The 12,216-nt window shown below is 39.8% G+C and overlaps 2 protein-coding genes across 4 annotated transcripts in view; both read right to left on the bottom strand.

Annotated features, from left to right (window-relative positions):
- Positions 1-12,216, bottom strand: part of LOC308324834 (uncharacterized protein) — a 52,219-nt gene that overhangs the window by 33,843 nt on the left and 6,160 nt on the right. The gene's annotated exons all lie outside the window — the stretch shown is intronic.
- Positions 1,488-8,036, bottom strand: LOC308324003 (uncharacterized protein). 3 transcript variants are annotated; one of them, XM_080775898.1, is made up of 3 exons: positions 7,722-8,036; positions 6,326-6,574; positions 1,488-4,933 (listed from the first exon to the last, which is right to left on the bottom strand). In XM_080775898.1, the coding sequence occupies exons 1-3, from the start codon at positions 7,924-7,926 to the stop codon at positions 3,672-3,674; spliced, it is 1,716 nt and encodes a 571-aa protein (XP_080632024.1). In that variant the 5' UTR covers positions 7,927-8,036; the 3' UTR covers positions 1,488-3,671. The 3 variants fall into 3 exon arrangements, with proteins under 3 accessions (XP_080632024.1, XP_080632023.1, XP_080632025.1); XM_080775897.1 differs by having other exon boundaries at positions 6,320-6,574; XM_080775899.1 differs by lacking the exon at positions 1,488-4,933 and adding an exon at positions 4,963-5,701 and having other exon boundaries at positions 6,320-6,574.

Below are 12,216 nucleotides of genomic sequence, written 5' to 3' on the forward strand. Positions count from 1 at the left end.
CTTTGATCAAAAATTTCAAAATAACAATTATTCCACATTCTCTAATTGTGTAGACTTCAGGACATCTTGTAAAATACTCTGTTAAGCAGCTGCAACTGAATACAACTTCATCTTTCTCACCAAACGGCTGCCTAATGCCGGTGTTTCAGGCTGGAATGGCTTAGGGCTTCAATCAATCAAAAACAATAATTTAACTTTTGAGAGCATAAAATGAAACCGGTCTATTGGTATCATTTTACGATCTCAAGAGTGAAAAATCTAATAAAGGGTCCATTTCGTTATTGGCTGCCTACACAAACTCCATCATTTAGCTGGGGAGTGATTGGTTGAGATTTGAGAACCACTGGCCTAAAGCACGAAATGTAAAAGAAAATGAAAAATGTTCAATTTCACAATCATGGACTATGCCTCGAGAGCCAGACTGCATGGGCACATCAACATAAGTGGATGTCATGAGTTGTAATTTTAGAGTAGGCTACAACACTCTGTTAAGCAGCTGCAACTGAATACAACTTCATCTTTCTCACCTAACGGCTGCCTACAAAGTTGTAGTTCTCTTTAAACTCTAAATATTACAAGACTAGACACAGTGGTCTAATGTTGCAACTACAAAAACTGAATGAATTTAAATGATTATTTATTATTAAACTAAAAGGTGGATTCTTAGCATTAGAGTACATTTTACAACAAATGCATTTTCATGCTCCATGCAGTGAAACAGACACACAGCTCAAACTATATGTAGGCCTAAGAAATATTTATGATTGATGCATTTACCTGCAGCTAAACAAATGAATGGTGAATGTGGTACACCACATAATATAGGCCTAAACTCACTACTTTCTGGGAGAACTTCAATTCCTTCTTCAACATCCATATTATCCAATATACACCTGACCTAACCACCATCGTTAACAGTTAACTAACATAGGTAAATTATTGCCAGTGAGATTAAGAATTAAGTGAATTAAATGCATGCTTTTCAATGGGGAAATCTAGAATGTTTGATATCACAATTTAATAAAAACATTAACCATAGCATCATTACTTACAATAGCAAAAAGTAACTGATTGGGAAGAACTAATTTTCTCCTATTTTATCAAACCTTCCTAGCTGAATATACTTAATTTCAATACTCTTTTCTTAAAAGGAAATACATTCATGACATTTCATGACATCCACTCTGTATAATCTCCCTCCTTAAACTACATGTTCAGGGGACTGAGGGAGGGAAGTCGGACGGGGAGGATGATAGGCTAATTGTCATTGCCTGTACTCCTGGGCTGGTGCAGCACTGTGAGGGGAAGAATAAATTAGCTTGACAACTAAATTGGGGGAGAAAAGGGGGTTTAAAAACAAACAAAAAAAACCATTCTGAGCTTCACTCATCCCCCGAACGGTAAAGTGGAGAGTGTTTAGTTTGTAAATACATCAAAGATGCAATTATAAGTTATACTAACGCATCTGTGTGGATAAAGCCTTAATAATAATATAATAAGCTTTATTTATATAGCACCTTTCATACAGGGTTGCAGTTCAAAGTGCTTCACAGGCAGGATATACATCAAGTGCTTTACAGTTAGGTCATAGGTTATACAATCAAACACAATACAAGACAAGACAGTGAATGTGCATAAAGTCAGACATCGAGATAAAAATAGGCATGAGAATATTAAGATATGTTAAAAAATACATGATGGGAATTAAGCCTCAATAAAGTGCTACAGTATGGTGGAGAAGGCTAATCTGAAGGTGTGTTTTTAGTTTTTGTTTGGAAATGTTGTTGGAGTTGGCCTCTCTGATTTCCTGAGGAATTGTATTCCATAATTTTGGTGCATAAAAAGAGAATGCGGCCTCTCCTATTTTTTACGAACTGCAGCGGCCAATGAGGCATCTATTTTTAATATCTATGGGGGAGGCTGCATGGAGGTGTGACTTTGTACAGTAGTCCAGGAAGGAAATGAGACCATGTTCATGACAGGTTTTTGGTCATGAACATGGCTTCATAACAAATATATATATTTAAAAAAAAAAACATATTACACACATAAAACCCCCAAGAAAATGTCCTAAACATCATTAAATTAAACTCTGGTTGCAAAAGGGGTGAAGTGGCTCTTTAAAGTGTTTCACACTCCAGTTGGTGGGTCAGCAGTCATTGTTGATTGCCCTTTCTCTTATGGCTTGTGTTCTTGGAGGATTGCAGGCAGTAGGAATAAATCTGTGCGGTGTTGGTGTGCATGCGTCCATCATTGTCCAATGTCCACACTTGGCCTTACTCTGGTGTAATAAGTCATGGTTTGTTTGAGCCTTCTCTGTGTCACTGTCACCGTTGTTTTTGCTGTTGAATCCGTCCTAGTGAGACACTTCCCCCCTCCATTCAGGACTCTGGGGCATTGCTCATTTTGTACATTCTGTAGCTGTACATTGCTGCAAAAGGGATTGCTGGCCCCCACCGACCTTCAAAACTGTATATGTGATACTGTAACTGCACCTCCTCCGCACCAGTCATTTGAGGTATGAATAAGAAGTTGAAGGATGCATAGTTCAGATAATGATGTACTGTGCATGTTTATGTTCATGTTAATGACTTAATTGTCTTCATTGCCTTCCATCTGCTATGTAGCATAAAAGCCTCAAACTATCAAAAACTCCTGCAAGTTCTTCAGAAGTTCTTCAGAAGCCCCACCTTTCACCCCCTGGCCTCGATCCCAAATAGGAAAACAGTATTTTATATTTTGGCACTGTAGACTGTCTAGCTGATGATCCACTTCAAGTAATCTTAAAACAGAAAACGTTATGTTAACATACCATGAAGGGCCATCCACATTAAGCACTCCAACTATAAATAAATAGTTTAATTCAAGTGGATGAAAGAGTGGACACCATGACTGCAAAGATGAAAGAGTTCAATGATGTAGATATCGTAGTGCTTGCTGTGGACCGCTCTTAATTAAACATAACACAAAAACCAATATAAGTGAATCATTGTTAATTGCCTTCCAACTAGAGCTACAGATAATTGATATACAAGAAACTGTGGTATGGGAATAATGTTACAGCAACAGAGGAAGATATTTCAAAGTCAGGATAAATGTGTTCTGCGCAAAGCTGCATGTTGATTTAGAATAAGAAATTAAATTATAATTTAAATTTACACTCGTGGTACATACAAGTACATACAAGTACAGTTCAACCCTTAATGACGGCTGTGTCACTGCAACTACTTTCACATTCTTGTGAGTTTTCAGGTTTTTAAAATCCTCCTGTCTTGAAGTGCATCCCACTCAGCCCACAGTGATCTTTACAGTGAGACTTGAGTGAAAATCCTTCCCAAAGACTTTACTTTAGAGATTTTCTGCTCTTTTGTTGTGCTATACTGTCTTCCACCTTTGCATTAGCATCCTCATAGTCAAATATAGGAGTGGTTACAGTGATTGTTCTGTCTATTAAATTAGTCTTAATGAGTACCCAATGAATGGTTTGCTGCAGATAGTGCACGACTCAAGTATGGCTTCTCCCGTGGATCGTGAGGTGTCTTGTCAAAGTGTTGCGTACACTGAAGGCTTTACTACACACCTCACATGTGTATGGCTGCTCTATTGAGGCCTGTGCTATTCCACCTTTTCATTAAAATCCCCAATGCCAATTACAGGTCAGTAATCATCTTTTAAATGACTTTGCATCTCTTCATGTGTTGTCTTAAATTAGTTTTTGTTTTGAAGCATTTACTGCAGCTGGTGCACGAAAATGGCTTCTCCCCAGTGTGGATCCTGAGGTGATCCGTCAGTGCCTCTGGTCGTCTGAAGGATTTATCACACACAGTGCATTTGAACCGCTTCTCTCCTGTGTGGCCCCTCATGTGCATTTCCAAATAGAAAGGTTTGGCAAAGCATTTTCCACAAACATCACAAACCTTTGCAACCTCATCCTTGTGAGTTTTCAGGTGAAGTTCAAAATCCTCTTCAGTATTAAAGTACATCCCACACAGTCCACAGTCATCTTTAGGGTGACTTTCCAGATGATTCACCAATGAGACTTTGGAGTGAAAATCCATCCCACACACTTTACATAAGATTTGCACCAGCTGCTCTTTTGTGATCACCTCTGCATCAACATCCCCATCGTCATATACAGGAGTGGTACTGGTTACAGTGCTTTTATTGTGTTGAGTCCGCATGTGTTTTCTTAATGTAGAGTACCTAATGAAATGTTCACTGCAGATGGTGCATGCGTATGGCTTCTCCCCAGTGTGGGTCACGTGGTGTTTTGTCAAATAGTACTGAAGGCGGAATGATTTACCACACAACTCGCATCTGAAAGGCTTCATTCCAGTGTGAATCGTGAGGTGTTTTGTCAAATAGTCTTGAACGCTGAAGGATATACCACATACCTCGCATGTGAACAACTTCTCTGCCGTGTGGGTCTTCATGTGCATCTTCAAATTGTGACGTGCAAAGCATTTTCCACAAACATCACAAACCACAAATTTCACATTCTTGTGAGTTACAATCTCTTTCTTGTGAGTTTTCAGGTGAAGTTCAAAATCATCCTCTGTCTTGAAGTGCATCCCACACAGCCCACAGTCATCTTTAGGGTGACTTTCCAAATGTTTCAGAAATGAGCCTTGATAATGAAAAGATTTCCCACATACTTTGCAGATGATACAGGATCTTTTCTTTTTCTTCATCTGTGGTGTCTTATCAGTCACTGTGCGATGTTGTCCGCTTGCTGTTGGCAAGTATGGCAACCACTCTTCACTTTGAGTAGCTTCATTTCTGTCACTGTCTCCATCTTGAGTAGCATTCCAGACATCGTCATCTTCGTTTTCAGGCTCAGAGAATCCTGGAGATGGGACCTCTTCATCAGCCTCTATGATCATCTGCTCAACTAAAGTGACAGGTAGAGGTTCTTCTACTTTGTCGATTTCATCTGAGGTGCAGAAAAGAAGATGTTAAACATTCAGCATTGATTAAACATCAGTACACCACACATCTCAAAGTTCTGCTTCAAAATGTTAAGTGTCCTGCGGACATTTCTCTGTAACCGTAGTGCCAATAAGCTGTTTTCATCTAGGACACTAATACATCCAAGAACCTTGGATGTGTGATATTAAAAAAATAAAAATAAGTATCCCTGTAAATATAGCATCTCTACAGTCAGATACTATGGTAACCACTGACTGGAGCTGTGACTTAATTGGTTAAAACAGCTGTGCAGTAAACACGGTATATTCACAGTAGCTAGATGATTCGATATCAAACATGGGAGGTACAACAGACTATTGAAACAAGTTTATGTTATGTGACCTCTGCTTAGCTCCAGGACTCAATCACATAGCATTGCCATCCAGAACTGGGGGTGCCGGGGTTTAGTGACCCATTTCACAATGTCCTAATTTTTTGTTTGTAAAAGTAGTATGGGTGGATGGAGAATGTATGGAAATCATAAGGTCACCTTCTACCCCCATGCCATGTTCTACGCCCAGGGCACCCATTCAATGTATAATACCTGAGTAAGACACTCATAACTGCTCCCAGGGCCCACCATATTAATCACACCTGTCAATTGTGTGCCCCATACGTTTGTGCTCCCCAAAGGAAGCTTTCATTTCTTCAGTCCAGCAATCATGTCAGGCCCGTCACGGGCAGGGAAAGTTGTCCATGTGCAGGTAGTGTAGAAGTGGAGATACTACTAAAACTGAAGAAAAAAAATCACACCCGTAATCACAACCCAGAAGGTTGGGCATAGGAGGGGCTAGCACACCTCGACTAAAGGAAAATATCTGACCAAGTCACAGCAATGAATTATTGGGCGAGTACAGTACAGTAGTAGTTCAAGTTTAAATACTGACACAATCAGTCTGCTACCGGGCAGGCATATCTATGGATCTATGGCTGTGTATCTGGAATATCACAGGCTAATGTCACCACATCAATCAGATACATGTGCTATATAAATCAAATTTGAGTTGAGTCCAGAAATTGTGTCAGGCCTGTCGTGAGCAGATAAATGTGTGTGTGCAGGTGGTTTAAAAATGGAGGTGTCTGTCAGGACTTTCAAATTGATATGAAATATAATTTATTCAGATGTCTTCTTTACGGCAGACATCTGTAGGACCTGTGAATAATAATAATTTAGTCCCCACTCCCACGCAATTATTGAGTACACACTCAGTGAAAAAGGGTTAAATACCGCCACGATAAGTCTGTTACCGGGCGTGCATATCTATGAATCTATGGCTGTGTATCTGGAATATCACAGGCATTCTAGGGCTAATGTTGTCACCACATCAATCAGATACATTTGAACACATACCTGTACCTGGTATTTTAGTTAACCTGATCTCAGGTTGTAGAAGCACATTGATCATCTTGCATTGTCGACTGATCTCTCGTTTTGACTGGTGCATTTCTCCCTTGTAGCCTGAGATCATCTTCTCAACAGCTTCCATGATCCTATCAGCAGCCACAGACAGAAAATTCTTCACAGAGACTTCACAGGAATTCCACTCCTGCTGCTGCTCAGTGAGGCGATCCTCCTCCCACACAGAGAGGTTGAGTTGTGCTTCCTCTGAGGAGCAGGAAAGGAGAACATTCAGCAATAATTGCAGTAATTACATGTGTGGGAATAAAACCCAGACGTTTTATTTCATCGCACATCATCATCAAGAATGGTGGGCCCTTATTGGCAAAGCATTCCCACATACATCCGATTGGTTAGCCGATTTGCTCGTCTACATATGACGTAAATTGTCCCTTCATTGTCAATAGCGTTTTGTTTTGACGGAAATGTGACATTTCTCCTTTCATTGTCAATGGCAAATATTGAGAGGTGTGGGGACAAGATTTGTCAAAAATCACACTCGTGTGAAGTGAGGGGCACTATTATTCATCGTACATCATCTCATACTGGCCAATCAGAATGCCTGTTGCCTGTAACGTGTTGCCACAAATTCACGTCACATTTGACAGACATTTGACCTAATTTCTCCTTTCATTGTCGATGGCAAATATGAGCCGTGTGGGGACAAGATGACATTTTCCCTTCATTGTCAATGGCATATGTGTTGTGGACATTTTACCTAATTTCTCCTTTCTTTGTGAGGGCCTCCTATATACAGGTTTAATGTTTGTCTTTAGTTCAATGTTTGTTTTGTAAACGCCATTGACAATGAAGGGAAAATGTACATCATGTGCTATGATGCTATCATATTGTCTCTTTATTGTTAATGGCGTTTAATGTTTGTTTGCACCATTTGTGGCTACCATCTCAGGGAATGTTGCAAACTCTCATTAGTGTCCAGTAGCTCTGGTCCATGATGCCAGGCTATACTATAGTATGGACTAGAGATAAGTGTCCAGTAGCCATTTCTCAGTAACTGTAGTGCTAATTTAAGAACCATTTTCCAACTATTTGACAAGAGCCTTTGGATGTTCAATAAAATCCAAAGATAAAAAATCAGAACTATCCCTTTAATACCAGATAGTGGGCGTTTTACACTCTGTTCCATAGCTCTAATCTAATGCGTTGCAACCTGAACCAACGCATTAGACTCTAATGCGTTGGTTCAATTCTAATGATTAGAGCTATGGAGCAGAGCTACATTAGAGGCTGGTTGAGATGTTTCTGCAGGCTAGATTGACGCAATCATCTCTAACACATACCTGCTCGTATTTCTGTTATTTTATCCGTTTTATAAACATATTATATCACATACCAGATATTCCATTTAACTTGATCTCAGGTTGTAGAAGAGCATCGAGCATATTGTGTCGTCGACTGATCTTTCGTTTAGACTGGAACATTTCTTCCTCGTAGCCTGAGATCATCTTTTCAACAGCTTCCACGATCTGATCAGCAGTCGCAGACAGAAACTGCTCCACAAGGACCCGAACTTCCCGAAAACCTTGAATTTGACTCATCTTGGTATCTAGTTAAGCGGCTATTATCACATCGATTAACTAACTGTTATTATTATGAGATCAATGGTCTCTTGTGAACTGTTCTTTATGATCACAAACAGTGAGTGAGTGAATGCTCTAAAACTACAAGCCAGACGAGTTGTTTACTTCCGCTGCCTTTCCGGGTAACCTATTTTATTTCCTAAACCCATTTATCAGCTCTTATCCAGAGCGTCGCCCCCTGGTGGTAGAAGGATAACTTTCTGTAATAAAGGTTTCTTACAAGCAAACTTTGATCAAAATAATGATTCCACATTCTCTTCAGGACTTATTGTAAATTAAGTATTGCAGGTGTTTAACAATAATTTAACTTTTGAGAGCATACAATGACATACAACTGGTCCATTTGGTATCATATAATACAGGGTCCATTTGGTTATAGCCATAGGTTATACCAACTCTCCATCATTTAGCGAGGGAGTGGACCACCTGGAATCCCTGCAAGGACCACTGGTTGAGAACCACTGGCCTAATTAAAGCACCTAATGTAAAAGAAAATGCAGAATGTTCAATTTCACAATCATGGACGATGCCTCGAGTCGAGAGCCAGACTGCATGGGCACATCAATATAAGTGGATAGTTGAAATTTTAGAGTACAACACTCTGTTAAGCAGCTGCAACTGAATACAACTTCATCTTTCTCACTAAACGGCTGCCTACAAAGTTGTAGTTCTCTTTAAACTCTAAACCTTACAAGACTAGACACAGTGGTCTAATGTTGAGACTACAAAAACTGAATGAATTTGAAAGATTTATTATTAAGCAATTACACACACACACACAGCTCAAACTATGTAGGCCTACATCTCCGTAAAAATATATATTATGTATACCAAAATTATTATAACAAATTAATGGTGAATGTGGTACACCACATAATAGAAAGGTTATGTTTTATTGCCAGTGAGGTGCATGATTCTTTTTTGGGAAGTCTAGAATGATGTTTGATAATATCACAATTTAATAAAGCCTTATTACAATAGAAAAAACACACAAGCACCTTTCTTTGGGGAAAAACATATTTATGATTGACATATTTACCTGCCAAAGGAATGGTGAATGTGGTACGCCACATAATATATAGGCCTAAACTCACTACTTTCTGGGAGAACTTCAGTTCCTCCTTCAACACAGCATATTCTCCTTTCACATCCATATTATCCAATATGTACACCTAAACTCCATCATTAACATGGAAAAGAAAGGTCATGTTGTCCCTGCTTCAGAGTGAATTAAATGTATGCCTTTCGTTTGGGAAATCTAGAATGTCTGATATCACAATTGAATAAAAACATTAACCCAAGCCTGAGTATCTGATACTGTACATCCTCTACACCAGGTCAGCCATTTGTGTTATAAACAAGAAGTTGAAGGATGCATTTAGTTCAGATAATGATGTACTGTGCATGTTCATGTCGGTTCATGTTTATGACTTAAGTCTTCATTGCCTTCCACCCTAATAAATGGTGCATTTTATATCGCGCCTTTATCCAAGGCGCTTTAAATAGGTTGTGCATTACATTCACACACACATTCATACACCGATGGCGGAAGAAACCATGCAAGGCACCAACCAGCACATTAGGAGCAATTAGGGGTTCAGAGTCTTGCTCAAGGACACTTCGACACCAACTCTGGGGAGCCTGGGTTTGAACTGGCAACATTGCGGTTACCATCCAGCCACCCTATGTAGCATAAAAGCCTCCAACTAGCAAAGACTCCTGCAATTCCCTTGAAGTTCTTTCACTGTAGACTAGGGTTATGATCCACTGCAAGCAAGTAATCTTAAAGAAATTGTGACAGAAAACGTTAACGTACAATGGCTGAAGGCCCATCCACGCCTAGCACTCTAACTATAAATAGTTTTAATTCAAGTGGATGGAAGAGTGGACAACACGACTACAAAGATGACAGAGTAGTTACCGTAGTAGTGCTTGCTGTGGACAGCCCATAACACAATACAAAAACCAATGAGTGAAACATTGTTAATTGCCATCTAGAGCTACAGGTCATTGTTAATTGATATACAAGAATAAACCCATTTTAATGTTACAGCCACAGAGGCAGATATTTCAAAAGCCCAAACACAGAGGGTAGGAGGATGGTAGCAGAAAGCATGTTGATTTATAAAATAAGAAATTCAATTATAAACAATCTTCAGTTTACACTGAAAGAACACTCATGGTACTAACACAAGTACAGTTCAAAACCATTAATGAGGGTACAGTAGGTACCCTCACAAAAACATTCAGTAATCCTGGTCTCTATACTGCCTCCTCCTGGCCAGCCGGGGCACCTGATGGAGAGGAAAGGAACTGGTTGGAATAACGTGTTCCTTCCATGCGCTACGTCCAACCAGGGAAATTCCCTGTCAGGTAAAAAGAAACGTCTTGGGCCCGGGCGGTTAGCTCAACCGTCTGGGCACCTAGGCTGCCCAGACGGTTAAAATAATAAGAAGAAACGGCTTGGACTCCTCATGCATAGAAGGAAGCGGGAGGACATTTATTTTGCTTTCCCCAGGTTGGCAGAGGGTAAGTAGCCTTGCCGAGCCATGAGGCCCATAGGGCAGAAGCCTATCTCCCGTTTCTGTAGCGTGAGGCAGCTTGATTTACAAGTACACCCCCTGGACATGACGCTAGTATGTCGCAGGGACTTACCCCCAATCCAACCCTTGATGCTGAGTGTCAAGCAGGGAGGCATTGGGTCCCATTTTTTACAGTCTTTGGACTGTAAACCCAGACCTCCCAGTTTCAGGGCGGACACTCTAACCACAAGACCACTGAGCTGAGAGGGAGTGTAGCGACCAGGATTACATCGATTAGATAGTCAGTGGGTGAAAAAATGGGTTGGAAAATCGTGGTATTAAAAACATAATAAAAAAAATCCATTAATGATGGTTGTGTCCATCGGAGGTGGACAGCCATTCTTGTGAGTTTTCAGGTAACAGTGAATTTCCAGATGATTCACCAATGAGACTAAAATCCTTCCCACAAACTTTACATATGATTCGCTGCTCTTTTGTCATCAACTATACTGTCTTCCACCTCTGCATTAACATAAACATCCCCCTATAATACAGGAGTGGTTACACAGTGATTTTTATTCGTCTTTAAAATGAGTCTGCATGCGTTTTCAAAATAGATTACCTAATGAACGGTTTGCTGCAGATAGTGCACGACACAAATATGGCTTCTCTCTCCAGGTTTCTTGTACCACATATCTCACATGAGCAGCTGCTCTTTTGCCGTCTGTGCTATACTGTCTTCCACCTCTGCATTAACATCCCCCTTGTCAAATACAGGAGTGGTCATATATATATATTTTTTCAACAATGTATTTATTTTCCTTTTTTTACACACAAATGACAATACAAACATACAAAAAACAACAATGAACATTACAAGACAATAGTCTTGTAATGTGGTAACTTCAAGGAGCTTGATTCCACATCTTTCCATGCCGGTGCCGCATCTGTTGTAAAGTAGAACATTAGTGTTCTCAATTGAGCTGCCCAAAAATACCACAGCAAGTTAGGACACTGTAATCCTCCCCTATCATAGTGTATAGATAAAGCAATTAAGGACAATCTAAGTCTAGGACGTCTATTGTTCCAAATAAAGTTGGTAAACAATTTCCTGGTTCTAGAAAATAAGTTTGGTGGAGGTGACAAGGGTACGTTTTGAAATAAATACAATAGCTTGGGAAGTACATTCATTTTGAGTATATTAATTCTGCAGATCAAAGATATTGAAAGACTTGACCATCTATTAATTTAATTTTCGATTGTGGCTAAAATTGGGTTATAATTAGCATTCACCACATCTTCTAACCTTGGCACAATTTAGATTCCCAAATAAGTAAAGGCTTTACTGGTCTGAAGTGACGAACATGACCGGGAGGGTTTGATCTTTCTTCCGAGTTCAGAAGCATAATGGATGACTTGAGTTGTTTACTTTGTAGCCAGATATGCGACCATATGATGTTATTAGATCCAGAATAGCTGGGACAGATACCTGAGTGGTCATATTTTAAATGATCTGCATCTCTTCATGTGTTGTCTTAAATTCGATTTGGTTTTGAAGCATTTACTGCATGTGGTGCACGAGAATGGCTTCTCCCCAGTGTGGATCCTGAAGTGATCTGTCAGTGCACTCTGTAGTCTGAAGGATTTATCACAGACACTGCATTTGAACTGCTTTTCTCCCGTGTGGCTCCTCAGGTGTATCTCCAAATATAAAGGTTTGGCAAAG

The sequence above is a fragment of the Protomyctophum bolini genome, assembly GCF_963924005.1.
Source record: "Protomyctophum bolini genome assembly, chromosome: 11".
Classification (NCBI taxonomy): domain Eukaryota; kingdom Metazoa; phylum Chordata; class Actinopteri; order Myctophiformes; family Myctophidae; genus Protomyctophum; species Protomyctophum bolini.

Coding starts and splice junctions, on each gene's coding strand:
- LOC308324003 (XM_080775897.1), bottom strand. CDS start 7,926: ATGAGTCAAATTCAAGGTTTTCGGGAAGTTCGGGTCCTTGTGGAGCAG. Junction 6,575..7,721: donor CAAGTTAAATGGAATATCTG/GTATGTGATATA, acceptor CCTGCTCCTCAG/AGGAAGCACAACTCAACCTC. Junction 4,934..6,319: donor AACTAAAATACCAGGTACAG/GTATGTGTTCAA, acceptor TCTGCACCTCAG/ATGAAATCGACAAAGTAGAA.